Source organism: Lynx canadensis, chromosome X (assembly GCF_007474595.2).
Source record: "Lynx canadensis isolate LIC74 chromosome X, mLynCan4.pri.v2, whole genome shotgun sequence".
Taxonomy (NCBI): Eukaryota; Metazoa; Chordata; class Mammalia; order Carnivora; family Felidae; genus Lynx; species Lynx canadensis.
Window position 1 is genome coordinate 85,052,188 of NC_044321.2, and position 16,888 is coordinate 85,069,075.

Below are 16,888 nucleotides of genomic sequence, written 5' to 3' on the forward strand. Positions count from 1 at the left end.
TAATGCTGGGGTTCTCCTCACTATCAGTGAGGGATCAGCAAATCAGAGATATCAGCACTCTTGGAGCTGGCCCTGAGACTAAACATAAATTGCATCTCAAATTAGAATTCAAAAATAATTACTACACATCTATCTAATTTATCAACATGAAAATTATCTTCTCTGTGTACTACCTATCATCATTTATTGATCCTAGGAGTGTTCTGGGTAATAGGAAAACCGAATGGAGATCAACAAATTATGGTAGGTCATTTCAGGACACATCTTTACCACTTAAGTTCTTGAGTCTCTTATGTAATATAAAGAGGCAAAGATAAAAGATAGCATTTATTGAATCTGAAACTCCTTATCTTCTCATTAACTACAACAAATCATAAAGAAACTTGATCTCCGTTGTATAGTTGAGGAAACCGAGGCTCTGAAAATACTAAATCACTTTCCCAAGGCCAAGCAACTAGTAAGTGAAAGAAATGGACACAATACTTCATTTTAATATTAGCGTAAGGAACACAATATTAGAAAGAGAAGTCTGTATCTCAAATGGCAGAAACAAAATAAGTTCGAGTACCTATAATAAACCATTTCAGCATAAATGTTTAGAGGCATCTTATAAAGTATAAATGATTTGGGGGGATCACTCATGCTATTACTCCCTGATATTACTTTCAGAAATGATTGTCAAGTGGTGACGAGCACAGAAGCTCAGCTATGTAATTTGTTAAAAATGTTTCCTTTCTTCTTTGAAGCAAATAGACTATTCTCTCTTGCAGGCAACACTCCCCCTAAACTGCTTAGTTACCTGACAACCATCAAGCTCCACTAATTTACTTCACCGTCTCAAGAACATCATGACTAAATGATATGGCATGATTAGTCATGTTATAAAACCATCTTCATAAATAGCAACTTTTGATAATATATATGATTCTTTAATATATCATTAATTATCGGGATGTCTGGGTGGATCAGTTGGTTAAGCATCCGACTTCGGTTCAGGTCATGACCCCATGGTCTGTGAGTTTGAGCTCGGCCTCAGCCTCTGTGCTGACAGCTCAGAGCCTGGAGCCTGCTTGGGATTCTGTGTCTCTCTCTGCCCCTCCCCCACTCATGCTCTCTCCCTCTCTCTCTCTAAAATAACCATTATATATATATATATATATAATTAATATCATAATGTTATATATATATCATTAATTATCAAACTAAGGAGAGAGGCAGAAAAGCAAAGGAAAAGTACAAATTCACTGAAGAAACCCCTTGTTCCACCAAGAGAGCCTTCCAGAAAGCAGAAAAATGTAAGCTTCAAAAGTAGGATCCTTATTTGCCACTGATAATTATGGATGCCAACTCTAGAGGTAGAAACTGGGTTATTAATGCTTTATTTGAAGTGTTTGAGTCCCAGAAGAGAAATGGATAGGGAGAGGTGAAATTAGTCCAGCCATTTTTAAGGGAAACAGGAAGGGATCAAACTTGTAATGATGATCATTTTATTTTATGCCACAATAAATACAGAGCTACTGGAAATGGTACATTAGCTGGGAGTTCATATTAAACATCTTAAGCAGTATAACTTACCGATTATCTTTCACATTAACTTCTTTTCTCCTCCTTCATCCAATAACATATCAAAGCTATGATGTCAGAATCGTATTTTGAGAGCTTTTAGAAAGTTTTTTTAATCCCCAAATTAAGACCAATTTTCCAAATATTAAAAGTGTGACATTGTGGAGGCATGCAATTTGCCAGCAAACAGGTTTCATTGTCAGTAAATGCCTAGAGCAGTTACAAAATTGGAAAAGGGAAAACCAAGGGTGGGACCAAAGGGGAGGGTGGGCCAAAGGACTCAGAGAGGGAGAAACATGGAAGCCCTTAAAAGGACCCAAGAGTGAGCAGGGTGTGTGTGTGTGTGCAGTAGGGGGCCTCATGAGAGGGCAGACGGGGAGGGCAGAGACCCAAAGGGAAGGCATGGCTAATCAGAAACGGGGCAGAGAGACCAAGAAGGCCAGAGTGGGGTTGGGGGATTGGGAAATGGGAGAAGATCAGGGTTATGGGGAGGGGGGAAGAGAAAGAGAAGAGAGTACTTGAGAGCAGTAGTCAAAGAAAGAAAGGAGGAATGGAATTCAAATACAAACAAAAAGCCTCAAAGGCATACCCACTTTTAGAAGAACCCTCCCCAAAACATTGTAGAAGTATAGCAAAAAACAAACAAACAAATAACCCCCCAGAAACTTCTGAAGCACAGTATGCATAGAAACCTTAAACATCCAACTCTTGATTTCCACTCAGGTCATGATCTCATGGTTCCAGAGATGGTGCCCAGCATCGTGGCTCTGCACTGCAGGTGCAGAGCCTGCTCAGGATTCTCTCTCCCTCTCTCTCTCTACTCCTCCCCCGCTAGCATGCACTCTCTCTCTCTCAAAAATAAACATGAAAAAAATTTTTGAAAATTAAAAAAACATCTTACACAAGCATGCAAGTAACAGTAGTCATTCAAAAATCTCAAAAACCATCGTTTTGCAAAGAAAAATAGATTTGGCTAATATAGTTTAAGTTTACTTTTTTTTTTTTTAATTTTTTTTTCAACCTTTTTATTTATTTTTGGGACTGAGAGAGACAGAGCATGAACGGGGGAGGGGCAGAGAGAGAGGGAGACACAGAATCGGAAACAGGCTCCAGGCTCCGAGCCATCAGCCCAGAGCCTGACGCGGGGCTCAAACTCACGGACCGCGAGATCGTGACCTGGCTGAAGTCGAACGCTTAACCGACTGCGCCACCCAGGCGCCCCATAAGTTTACTTTTAAAAATAAATCTCACTTTTCTCAGTGCTTCACTCCACAAAAAAGGCAATCAAGTACATGCCTTTGAAAAATAAGCACAATTCTTATGTTTGTCATTTTTGACTGTGGTAAAATATGCATAATGTAAAATTTACCATTTTAACCATTTTAAGTATACAATTTGGTGGCATTAAGTATGTTCACAGTGTTGTTCAACAGTCACCACTATCCATTTACAAAACTCTTTCAGTGCCAAACTCTGTACTGGTACTGAACAATAATGCCCTGTTCCCCACTCCCCCGGCCCCTGGTAACCTCTATTTTACTTTCTGTCTTTATGAATTTGCCAATTCTGGGAACTTCATATTACTTGAACCATACAGTATTTACATGATTAATATGAATATTTGTATACTTGAAACAACCTAAATGTCCAGCAACAATAGGGAAATGGAGATTTTTTTAAAGTGGCACAGTTATAGGACAGAATACAGCAATAAAAGATAGCTAACTTTATCTATATTTAGCAATTTGGAAAAATCTCAAAAACAATGGTGACCCAAAAATGTTGCGGAAGAGTTAAATACAGCACACCACTTCTGTAAATGATAAAGGACATACAAAATCATATTACAAATCATTTACGGCCATCCACATGTGAATGCATTTAAAAATATAGATTGGGAGGGGCGCCTGGGTGCCTCAGTCAGTTAAGCGTCCAACTTCAGCTCGGGTCATGATGTCGTGGTCCATGAGTTCGAGCCCTGTGTTGGCTCTGTGCTAACAGCTCAGAGCGTGAAGCCTGCTTCAGATTCTGTGTCTCCCTCTCTCTCTGCCCCTCCCCCCTCATGCTCTGTCTCTCAAAAATGAATAAATGTTCAAAAATAAAAATAAAAAATAAATTAAAAATATAGATTGGGAAAATATACAACAACTTCAGAAGAACTATTATCTCTGGGATGGGAAGGAAAGGAGACTGGGAAGGGGTACAAAGAATTAGCTATAATGTTTTAGTTCTTTAAAAAACAATACCTAAAGAAAATATGGCAAAATGTTAACAACTGTCAAATCTTTCGTAGGTACGTGGATGATGGTGTAAAATAGTCTCTGTGCTTTTTGTTCGAAATATTTTATCATTTTAAAAAGAGGGACTAGTTAATGTTTTAGAATGACAGAAAATAAGACAATATGTGTGCTTTGAAAAGGGAGATGTGCTAATAAAGACCAATTATAGCTTTTATTCTCCCAGTCAACTTAATTGGACCTTTTATAAAAAAGTTTTTAATTACAAATGAATCCGCACTCATACAATCTTTGGAAAAGATATTCATAAAGAAAGCTAATCAGCATGAGTGTTATTATGGCACTTGAATCTGCTAGGATTCATGTATCTTTTAAAGTAAATCATTTTGAAAATGTCTATACTCATTACTTAAAAAATACATCCCATCTAATTCATATGTACAATAGATATTATGGTTGATCACTGCTTCTCTAGCGACAAAAACCTACATGGGTAAATTCATACATCTAAAGTGGGGAGTGGCAAACACTAGCATCTCAGGTCCAAATCCCTGGTCTTCCTGTTAAGATTCCCCTTGAGTTTCATGTAAGGTACAAGTTATATAAATGATTTCAAATAACCCAAATTTGACAGTGTTACTGATAGCATGAAATTACTGGAAATAATTTTCTGTTGTTGGGTTAGGCTGAATAAATTATAGCCATCTCACTCTATGGACCATTAGGATGCTGTTACTAATAAAAATTTGAAAACTATCAACCACATTGAACAGATTCCCAGAATAATATTAAATAAAAGGAACAAAACTTATACAAGCAAGGATTAAAATTATTTAAAAATATGGGTACATATGAATAAAATAGGAGGGGAACAGAAATAGCAGTTATATTTTTGGTAGTAGATTTGAGGGAGATTTTTCACCTTTAATTTCTTTTAATGCTGGCTGAATAAATTACTTAACTAGTTAGTGTTTTAAAACAGTTGTTCTATATATTACAAGAGAAATATGCTAAACTAAATCCCTTTTTCATAGCGATAACCCACAAAATCTTTTAGGTGTATTTTTTATTTTTTTAGATCTCTCAAGTTTCCTTTCATTAAAACCAAGCCAGCAGTCAAAAGCCAGAAATTCTGTTGCCTCTGCAAGTCAGAGAAGCTCTCTTCCTGTTTCAACTTCTGCCTCTAGATCTGACCTGCTATCAAGAATATTAGACTTCATCAAGTGACTTTATCTTTGAGATCCACTTACTTACAATGTGATCCTGGGATAATCACTGAAATGCTCTAATGTTTGTGTTCTTCTATCCCTAAATTTCTGTATTTACAAAATTCTCCAGGGAAGCCAAGTATTCACAGATTCATCTCAGATCTAGGGCTCATCCCCTACTTTCCTACTTCCTCAACCCTGGGGAAAACAGTGCTTAACATTGGATTCCACCTTGCCAGGGGCAGGCCAAACCTTGAAGAGGCAATTAAATCCCCAAAGATAAATAGCCTTTGCTCCTCAAGAAGTAAACTATGGTTTACTGAATCCTTGTGCATCTGGCACTAAACCAGGCACTTCAAAAATGTTACTCGAACCACCTTCCCCTACCAGAGACACACATAACCAGATGCTGGAGCCAGGGAAATCAGCATTTGCGATTTAGGGGCCAAGGACAGGTGGCCCTAAGATGGGCCACTTTGGTATGTAGATTATGCTGATCTGAAAACAAAAGCCCAAAGACTCAGGAAGAAGCTGACTCCCCACCCCTCCTCCCTGCCCTCAGCAAAAGCTGCCTGAAAGATTTTAGATGAAGGACCTGCTCCACGAAGAGAGCTATCACGACAGATAACTGCATTATAACATGAACTAGGTATAGTAGACAGGAAGGAACCAAGCAAAGCCTGTTTGATTAAAGTCCTAAGTCGTACAGTTGCTGAATGGCCCAGCAAACATCTGTTTACCAAACATTTACTCTTTTTCATCTTCCTGTGAGTTGTGTTCCTTCCCTTTGAAGTCCCAGACCCTTATCCCCCTTTTCTCCTTAGTTCAGGATGACAATTAGACTTCATTTTGCCTGTCTGGAATTTCATGTCTGTAGATTCCCCTTATGTATGAAATTAAATTTGATTTTCTCCTATTAATAGGTCTCATGTCAATTTAATTCTTAGTCCAGCCAGAATTCTGAGGGACAGAGAAAAATTTTCTTCTGCCCCAACAGTGACAAACATCCTGTGTGATTCCTAAACACACACAAGTTTGAAAACCAAAGATCGAAGTTTTTCAAACTGAGTGAGGATTCATTACTGGCTTGTACTCCACATTTAAAAAAAGTACATAATGGAGACTATCAGAGTAAACTGCATGTAGTAAGTATTGTTTTTGTGAAATGGTTGTCAATTATATATTGGATATGTATATACTGGGCCACAATATAAATTTTATTTCTGTGAGTCACAGCAAAAAGGTCTGAAAAGTACTAGCTAGGCATTACCGACTTAGAATAATGCACAATGAGGAAAATAGAAAAAAAGCAATCAAGAGACAGCATAGCATATAGCTACACTCCACAAGTTATCTATCTAGAGAAATAACAAAATTTAAGACATTTGTAGTCATAAGGGATATTGTGGTATAATTAATTTGGCCAAAAAGCCAGTAACTTTACTTTTAGCCAATAACTTAAATATTATACTTCCATTTTGTTTGTTTACTGTGGTAATATAACAAGGAGAATGGACAAATTATTCAAGTTTCACTTCACCAGATAGGGAGGAAGCTAGTAAAATATGATAGCCAAAGAAGGAAAAAAATTTAGTTAATTCATTAATCGAATTCCAATCCCCCCAATAACCAAAAGTAACAACCATCCATGAAAGCCATCCTATCTTTCCTTGCTTACAACACTCAAATAATGTACTAGGGGCCCCACTACCAAACACAACTAACCAGTTGCGAACATTCCAAAAGTATATTAAGCCACGCCCCTTTTGCTTAAAACCAAACCACGGAATCCACGGGAAACTAGGGTCACAACTGCACGTCTACGTGAAGTGAAGACACGCAGATTGCCAAGCAGTGGCAAGCGGGCGGCGTGCCTGCGTTTCTCCACTCCAAGGCGGGAAAAAGCAGGGGACCAGGTCCACTGTGTCACTGGGAGCGGGAGCAAGGTGTAGCAGGGATGCTCACCCCAGGGGTTCAGGCCCAGAAGTCATGCCCACAGCAAAGGAAAAGAAACGCGATCCCACCTTACACACAAAACACACCACCCCCAGCGCACACACACGTTCTGAGCCAAGGAAAAGAACCGTGATCCCACCCCCACCCCACAACACACACGGAGTCGATGAAAAGCGCGCTCCCACCCTACACGCCCCCTCCCCACACACCACACAAGCCGAGCTAAGGAAAAGAAGCGCGGTACCACCTTACCTGCGCTCGCTCGAGTACACACACACACACACACACACACACACACACACGCTGAGCCTGAACGAACCACAACCTGTGTCTCTATCGCGCGGCGGGGAGGAGGCGTGGGGAGCGCGTGGAGAGCTGCGGCAAAACCTTCTCAACCCCCCGGGGCCACCGAGCCTATGCATCCATTCCCGCTGCCCAGGAGCCGCGGGAGGAGTCTTCCGGTTTGGAATTCACGTGCGGGAAAAGTGTAATGATGAGCGAGCCTGCCGATGCCTGGGACAAACGAAAACCTTGCAAACTTACCTTGGTGGCTGCCGCCGCCGCTCGCCGTCGGGGCTCCCAAAGTAAATGGGAAGGGCCTCCGAGACTGTCTAGCGGCCGGAAAGGCGGAACTGGGCCTACTCGGACCAGGAGAAAAAACCAGCGTCTACCGCGGACCGGTTGCAGCTGAAGTGACGCTAACCGAGACAGACGCTTAACTGGGGTCCACCTAGTTAACTGGAAAGGGCGGCCATTGACCCCTACTGGCACGAGCCCGGATTGGTTGATTCTGGTGTTGTTTCAAAGGAAACTCTTCTCTGATTGGCCAGGAAAGTCAAGCGGGAACCCAGAGGTGGTGGGTGGAGGGGGCAACAAAATTGTTACCTAGGCAACACAGAGACGCAGAGCTTTCCGCAGTCTATTTTCGGAGCCCCGCCAGCTACCCGAAAACTGACCCAGGTGAGGAAACCCGAAACTTAAGAAGGGAAGTCCTCAAATGCCCTGGCTATCAGAGAAACTGGGGAGAACTCTGGAGTACTTACCACCCTGAGAGATACTCAGAAAAGCCACAAATTGCAAATAGAACAGACCTTTTCCCTAAATTCCCCTGCCCTAGACACTAGAAGCAGGAGGCGGCTTTAAACAACTCGGTCTATCAGGATGTGAGTGAGAGATGGGGCCAGTTTACCATACAGGGAATGGATGCTGTTCAACTGTCTGAAAGCCAAAATGAGCAAGTGAAGGCTTCCCAGTGCCTCTGTCAACTCACCACACTTATGGTTGTAACACTAATTTGAGAGTGAAAACTGTGTCCTTATAGGTAGATCTGGGTGCTCCAAGTTGGAGCAGCCACTGTTCCTTCTGTTTTACATGTACAGACATGGTTTATCCAGAGTGCATTGGTTAGGATATATATTTTTAGGGGGTATAACGCTGTTCAAACGGGGAAAAAGAAGTGGCCCGTGAGCTTGCTACGTAGACAATGGCCTGAGGGTTCCAACGGTCTTGGTCAGATCCGTTGAGGACTGAACAGCGGGCCACACTTAAGTGGGCTAGAGCGTGGTGTGTAAAGACTACCTGTACTTGGCAAGCCTGCTACTCACCAAGGACTGATTGGGAGAGTATTATATATCGTTGAACTATACCTGTCAAAAAGTAAGAAACCGTGTAAAAAAAATAAAATCTGATTAAGGGGAGAGAACAGAATTTGACCAGAGGGGTAGGGGTCATTTCTCCTAAGACCTTCCTGTTGTGACAAAGATTCAGAACAGAGACTAATTCCCAAAGAAATTAAGAAAAAGGCCTGTTGACTTAGGGAGAAACTGTCTAAATAGTGAAGGAAAATTTGCTGTCTCCTTTTTAGATAAAGGTGGAGTATGAGAATGAGAGAAAAAAATTATTGACAAGTGTATTAAGTTTGTCTAAAATAATAATAGAGGAAGTATTGAATCAAAAGAGTCTCATTTATTTTATGAAATATTCCAGGTACTTTCAAAAGTCATCTTCTACTAAATGTATTTTAAATTTGTAAAAAAAACTCTGTTAAGTCCTCATAGTTACTTATGACTTGGTACATTTTATAGCAGTGAAAGTTTGAGACCTAAAAAAGGAAATAATTCTTGGTATTGTAAAGACAAAGCCAAAAATGAATTATTTTTAATAAGCAGGGAATTATTGATGTGTATACTGTAAAACAAATGTAAAAAATAGCCAGTATATTGTAATTTAATTCAGACATAGGCAGAGATGATGTTTACTTTTGTGTTTTCAGAAGAATTTAACGTAAGAATTGCTAACTATTATGTAAATAGAGTTGCAGAAGAAATGCCAAATTATTTAAGACAGTAAATGGATTTTTGTTTTGTTTCGTTTTGTGTTTTTTAAGAGAGTAAATGGCTTTTGAATACTTTGAAATCATTCGGCTAGCAACAGTGCTTTACATAAGGATATGTGTTTACCTGTTAAACAAGTTCCCAAAGGATACTACTTGGTATCAACCAGCCATCACAGAGTCTGACTTAATCTCAGGTTACTGATCTTGCTTCAGTGCCATGGATCTGGAGCAATCCTGGTTGAGTTTTTCTAGTCCCTAACTGGTTTCAATGTTTTGGTAACGAGTTGTTTCTGAAGCGTCTGTCTCTTTAGCTCTTGTGGCTGGTACCAAGAGAGAGTCCCCCAATCACACCTTTATGTAGGAAGGCCCTGCGGGCTCAAGTTGATGTCCAGAAGATGCTTCCATTGGAGTCAGCCTAGCAATGGAGAGTGAGAGAAATAAAACCAGAGGGCCTAGAAATTTTATTTTCTAATAACCAAATCTCAAGTTGATTTGGCAATATATTTTGTTTTTGATGAAACTACTGCTTACATTTAATTTAAATGTATTATTGGCCTATTTAAGTGACAATGCCAGATTCAGGCAGTGTGGCTCTGGAATTTTTTTTTTTTTAATCACTACACTACAAGAGTACTCTAAGCAAAAGGAAAAATACATTCTCAGGTACAAAGGCAGGAGATTATAAGCTATGTTTAATAAGCAGTTCAGTTTTTAACAGAACACATTGCATGTAAGAGAATTAATAGGGAGGGGCAGAAAATTAGATGGGTGTAATATTCTAAAGGATCTTGGTTGCCAGGCTTACGATGAACCTAACATATGTCAAATTTACAGGTAAAAGATAGCCCTACAAATAAATAACACTGCACAGTTTGTAAAAAGGCATCTTGCTTTAGTTTTTCCAATGTGATCTGTTTTTGTCAAACTTCAAAGTTTTTAATAGTTTAATTATTCTTAATTTGTTAAACTTCTAAAAAAATCTAGTAGAATCTTCATTTCCCTTGAATTTAGAATATTTTTTCCAAAAATTCATATCATTGTTTTTCTCTTTTGATACTTTGAACTATTTAGTTATTCACAAAGTACTAGTGATTCCTTTACATCTCAAAATATAATAACAAGCTTGTCTTGATTTATTATTTCGTGTTTGCAGGTTATTATTACAGTTGCTATGGTAAAAATTATTTTTGCTTAAGGGCCAATTTCATTATGCTATCTCTACTCCAATTTAGCTACTTGTGAATCTATGCCATTTTATGCTAGCATAATTTGGATTTAAGAAGTCTAACTCCTAATATGCTTTGGATACATAGAGTGTTACTATCAATTATTGTGAATGATTTGTTGTATACTTGAACATGCATCCCAAGAAGTGGCATCCCCTTTAAAGCAATCACATTGGGAGTCTATCCACTTGCTGTTGGTATTGCTCAAATTACTTTTGAAAATGCTCTTTCATGATTGCCTTGAGGCCTGTAGCTTACTTATTCTTTTGAACCTCCTCAAAGTACCAAATCTTCATATTTTAAAAGTAGATGTGATACCTAGATACATCTAGAAATCACTTGGAGACAAATCTGATTTTTAATCATAAGGATGCCTATTTTCTTAGTAATACATATGAAGGCAATCCCAAAATATTTTGAGCACTGATAGCATAATTTACATCAGTGTATAACCTTCCAAGGTGACTACTTTTAAATACAACATTCGTATGAATTTAATCATGCTTCATTCAGTATTCATAAACTACTGACTATATGCCAGCTCCAGTTTTCAAGACTCTCGGCTTACAGGTATGGCTTCCCACTGCCCACACTGCCCTGCCTCTCACCAGATGAGAACAAGGCCAGAACTTCTTCCCAACTGGTAGGGATTTAAAATAAATCTGCTTTCCCTAAATCCTGTATCCACCATACCCACTGAATGACAGCGTTGCAGCAGGGACGCAAGAAAGCCTTGGATTCAAGGTCTGGTTGTCTTTTCCAGCTGTGATGTTGAACCCTGCCATATTCTGAACCTTTATCCCTAGCTGCCAACTCTCCAATTATTCTCAAGAACCAGATCCTGCCTCCTATACCTCGACCTATGGACCAGGATTCTGCTTCACCTATATAGACCTCCCTCTAACCATGCTTTTCAACCTTTTTGCCTTGAAACATTGCTCATGTCCCCAGACTCCTTCTGCCATGTCCCTCCCAAGAAGACGAAAATCTATGAATAGCAGTTCTGATTGCTACCTCAGATACTATATTTTGGACTTCTGAATACACTTCTTCTGCATTAGCTTGGCTGGTTCCAGTTTATTCCCCTATCACCAGCTCACCATTGAGCTCTTACAAGCATTATCATTAAGTATCTGTGTGTGCTGGCACCATGTGCCAAACAATAATAATTTTATACAGCTTTTCACATTTTAGCAAACTCTTTCACCTACATTGTATAATAAGGCCATCACAAGTTTGTAAGGTAGGAGATAGCGGAATAATAAAAGTTTCTATTATATTTGTTTTTTTAAAAGTCTCATTGTGCACTCTCAACTCAAAATACTGTTCATATCATTGCATCTGATATCTGGATCCATTTCCCCTTTTGCTGTCAAAGGTAGAAAATGTGTCAATAAACTTTTTTGCTTTTAGTGTTCAGCAAATATTTAATGAACACATAATCAACTAGAACTTTTGAAATATAAACAGGAGCCTTTTTGTTTAACTTAATATGTGTCAATTATTCATTTCCATAGCAGACTACCAGACCATACTGTGAGAGAAGATTGCTTTCTCACCACTTATTTTACCTTTTGCAATTTAATGAGTTTCCAATGTAATGAGTTTTATCATTAACTTATTTAACATCATTATTAGAAGTGATATTCATGTCCAGCAAAATTAAGTTTTTAAAGGACCAACAATAGCTCACATATGTTGAGTGCTTACTATGTGCCAGGTACTGTTCCAAGCTCTTTTACATGTATTGAGCTACGTAATTCTTGTAACAACCCTATGAGGTAGCAGTATTATTATTCCTATTTTATAGGTAAGGAAAAATGGGGTTAAATGACATGCCAGTGTCACAGAGCGGGAAGTAAATAATAGAAATCTAGGCAGCATGACACCAGAGACCTTACTCTTAACCACTATGATATACTGCTCCTATGGTAGATTTAACATTTCTTTCATACCCTTGACTTCTTCAATAAGCATTTAGATCAGTTTTATATTTAAAAAAGAAAGTCAAAATAATAGTAAAACATAAAACAGAAGGTTTGTAAAACACCATCTGCATGCAGATTGATTTTGATAGGTGATTGTACCAGCACACATTTGAAAATCCCTTTGTATTACTGTTCTAGGCACAATGCAGAAATTTTAGTGGATCGTTTAGTAACAGCACTAAAGAAGTGTTGCCAGTGAATTGATTTTATAAAATAACATTTAAAAATATTAGCAGAAGTGTAGAAAAGATTCCTATTACATTTCTGTTCAAATCATTAGCAATAGTCTTTATTCAGGTTATTCATTAAAGTCTGTGACACTTTCAAGATTTTTAAGGACTCTGAATTCCTACCCCAAATTTAACTGTAAGGACTATTTAAAAGACTGATGGTTGGTAGGATCGTAGGTAGTTGAGATTTTCCTATTTATGCTTTTAATGTATTATTTCCTCAAATTTCCATGATAAACATATACAGTGTCACTATTACAATCATAAAAACAGTTCATTTATTTTCTGTGAACTTTTCACTAAAGTCAATGAACCAACCCTCTAGAATTCTCAAATGGCAATATAATGCTAGGCATCATCAAGGGTTGATTAAAAATTTAATCTTCATGTCTTCAATGAAATAGAAAACCAAAATATCTCTCTCTGATTATATTCTTCCTCAGAATATGGAACCTGAAAATATGGAGTCTGAAAATACAGAAACCGAAAATATGGAAACTGAAAACATGGAATCTGAAAACATGGAAATTGAAACCATTTCTTCAGTTTCAGCCCTGCAAGCTCTCTCCAAGCTACTTTATCCTGAAGAGGATGATTTTGAGGCTGGACAGGTGGTCGTATACTTACAGATGAATCAATTCTGTTCATGCTAAGTTGTTAAACTGTATTTGAACAACTCATTCCAACCTTTGCTATGGGAGCAAGGCTGTGTCATCTGATACATTCACAGGAGGCTGTAGGACTGATTATTCATGAGAGTATAACCTCTAGTACATTTCTAGCAAACATAATTATATTTTTTTCTAAACTACCTGAACAGTGAATAGGAAGATAGTTCTGTAACTATGGTAGCAATAGCCACATTTTAAAATGTTTGTCATTTATATTTATGGCCAAAGAATGCTTGACAACCATTGAAATGAGTGGTAGCTAGGATTTTTAAGCCTCTAGACAGTATGTGTATAAACAAATAATTTCATCTAGACACTATTAATTAGGCCCCCATAATCAAGTTTCCTTGATTTTTTAAAATTTGTCTACACATGAAAACAGAACAGAAAATAATTTGGGCCAAATAATGGGGCAAACTAGCTTTAGCCTACTAAAACTGACTTGTGTGATACATGTTCAGATAGAGCTGTGGAATCTAATTTATTGTACAATATTTGGGATCAGGACAGGTAACCTCAGGGAGGCTTACAGCAGCAATATGGGCTTCATTTTGGGGAAGGAGAGTTCCAGAAACTGACCGGCCACTCCACAGTCACTGGCAGTATTCCCAGAATAATCAAAATACTTTTATGTAACCCCTTGCTCTCCATTCTCCTACTCCTTAGGTATCAGCAAATCTTGGCTGTCAGAGTGCTTATGTGAAGGCAAATAAAATTGGGGGCAGAAACCTCACACTATAGCAGAATATGTCAATCCGCTTTAAATTATTTTAGTGAAGTTGTTATTATGACCAGTTTGCCACAAATAAGCAATCTTCAGCGAGCAGGCATATTAATTTGCTCCTCCCCAAATTCTTTTCTTCTATTGTGTGGAAAAACAAGTATAACCTGAATATGCAGCAAATTTGGTGGCTCAGATCAACACTGGATTGATATTGCACCATCCGGGAAGAATTAGAGGGAATGTGCAGAATCAAATAAAGACTAAGACATGCAATGAAAATAAAATGTGTAGATGGTTACTGAATCAACTTGGAGCCAGGGTTAGAAACCAAGAAGCTTTGGTCAGGCAGGAGTTACTAGGGGCCAAACAAAAATCAGGACAATAATAATAGCATTGAATACATACAACAAATAAAACATTGGAGAAAAATTTAGGAGCAATGTATCAGTGAAGTTAGGAGGGCAGGTTCATTTTTGCTGCCTGAAGCTGAAATAGAATAATGATACAGCCTGCGAAGGGTAAGGGTAGAGTTATGTCATATACAGAAAATATGTTAAATATCTGAGAAACAGCAATCTCGAATAAAGGCAAGTGAAACTTGTAACTGGAACAGATTTAGAGATAAAGATTCACCCTGGTTACAAAGCCTGTTCTCTTTGGCGTTTACGTATGGGGATGTTTATTTGCATCTAGAGGTGATTCTAGGAGAATGATGAGTGATTAGGAGAATAGAGACACTAGGATAATTTTACCAAATTGTACAATTCATAGAAGAAAATTACTGTAATAATGTATGATTCTGTATATCTGGGTTATAAACAATTTTGAGGTAATTGGTCATTCAGACACCCCTGTACAGATATCATTAGAGGATATAGAATTGGAGTATCAGAACAGTGGGAGAATAATTAACGTTTCTAATGAACTATTAAATTTTCCAGGAGAAAAATGGTTTTTCATTTTTTAACATGTATGAATCTTGATAACTGTGAAATGATTACAAGAGTGATGTGGTTTTGAAAATACTCTCTCTGAAAACAGCATTAGAACTGTTGCATACACATTAGTTTATTTACAGTCCCCATCATGCATTAAGAATCTAGGAGACTGGGAAGAGACTGCTTTTGAAACTCAAAAGGGGATCTTAAGGCCTGTGGGAAATAATGCTCACCACTCCACAGACATTGTAAAAAAGTTGTTCTAACTCTCTTACATATTGCAAAGTGGCATGAATTGCAATGACAAATTACTCAGATAATTGGATGTGGATCCATGGTAAAGGCTGAAATGATTATTTTTATAGAGAACATTTGCAAGAGGGTTTTTAATGTTTTTATTATCCTGGTTCATCTTTTCACTTGAAATTTTTGTTTTTAATCATTTATTTTCATTAAGTTAATAAACTGCAATTCCCCCTCTGTTGTGATGTACTGATTGAATCATCACTGTGCATGGAGAGCATACTAATTTTTTTCAGGAATGTTCGAGTTTTTATTTGTATGGATTTTAATTTTCGGTGGAAGGAGTCACTCAACAAAACAAGAGGTCCTCATGTTCCAAGAAATGCTTTACTCTGATTGACTATTAGTATTCTAGTGATTAATAACTTAAGAAAAGCACCACAAGTTTATATGACCTTAGTGATTAAAAAGAAAAAAAACATACAAAATACGGTCTTGGGATTTTCACATAAAAATGCCTGTAACACTTTAACCGCAGACATAAGCACTTTTGAAGCACCTTTTGGAAAAGAATGGTTACTGTCTCAGAAACCATTGAGATGTTACAGATTAGTTTCTGATTTATAGCTGTTGGAATAGTTTAGTATAATAAAGACACAGGTGAGCTTTGCCACTGGCTTTCAAGGACAGACACTATTCCTTTTGCCCAAATAGGACATCGTAACTCTTCTATATGTCTGAAGTCTTGGGAGATAGGGGCAGGGGCCTGAGAGAAGAGAGCTAGAGATGGTAGTTTGCCAGGATGCAAGGAGATAAGACTTTTTGACTGCCAGCAATAGAGTAAATTGGAGCTGCAGAATCTGGCATCAGCAAGAACAATTAGTAAAATACTGGGGTTTTCTTGAGATATCTAAAGGCCCCTGAGAAAGACCAATGAGGCAGTTGCTGCTATGCTGAAGGTGTAATATGTGTTATACTTCAGTGAAAAAAGGAAAATTGTTCTTGTACTGGGGAGTAGAGTGGCAGCCCTGTGGGGGTATGTTTCCTTGCACAAAGGATGGCAAAATCAACTCGTAAGATGACTGAAGTGGTTTAGCATGTATTTGACGCTATTAATTGGGGGTTGCTGTTTAAATCCATTAGTTCAGTGTCATGAGGTGGTATGACGAGGAAGGGTTTCATACCCACAGTGGAAAAGAAGTAAAATCTGTTAACAGGAGTTTTGAATGAGTTCTTTGGTATGTATATACTTAAGACCCTAGCTAGTGGTTTGTTTTTGTTTCTATAAAACTTTCCCATCTGTTTCCATCTTCTACCTATGACCAGATACTGCCCAAACCCAAAATTGTCGATGCTTTTACACTAATACTTTGTTCTGACCTTCAAAGAGATGAATGTGGCTCATCCCCCTATCCGCAGGGATACATGATTCACTGGGCTGGAACTGGGGATTTAGTCTGATCAAAGACTGCCTTAGGGTCTATTAAACTAAATACTTTTTGAAAGGACAAGGAAAACACATTCTAAATAATACTTGACATCTGTCTCTCTGTTGTATAACAACGATGC

At 38.2% G+C, this 16,888-nt stretch overlaps 2 protein-coding genes across 2 annotated transcripts in view; one reads left to right on the forward strand and one right to left on the reverse strand.

Annotated features, from left to right (window-relative positions):
• Positions 1-7,656, reverse strand: part of NUP62CL (nucleoporin 62 C-terminal like) — a 79,625-nt gene extending 71,969 nt beyond the window's left edge. Inside the window, exon 1 of the mRNA XM_032592238.1 lies at positions 7,508-7,656. The gene's annotated coding sequence lies outside the window, so the exon portion shown is untranslated. The remainder of the gene's footprint in view (positions 1-7,507) is intronic.
• A 217-nt stretch (positions 7,657-7,873) lies between these two features.
• DNAAF6 (dynein axonemal assembly factor 6) overlaps positions 7,874-16,888 on the forward strand; it is a 41,262-nt gene continuing 32,247 nt past the window's right edge. Inside the window, exons 1-2 of the mRNA XM_030306033.1 lie at positions 7,874-7,924; positions 13,187-13,354. Of these exons, the coding sequence (XP_030161893.1) occupies positions 13,190-13,354 (165 nt within the window). The 5' untranslated portion in view covers positions 7,874-7,924; positions 13,187-13,189. The remainder of the gene's footprint in view (positions 7,925-13,186; positions 13,355-16,888) is intronic.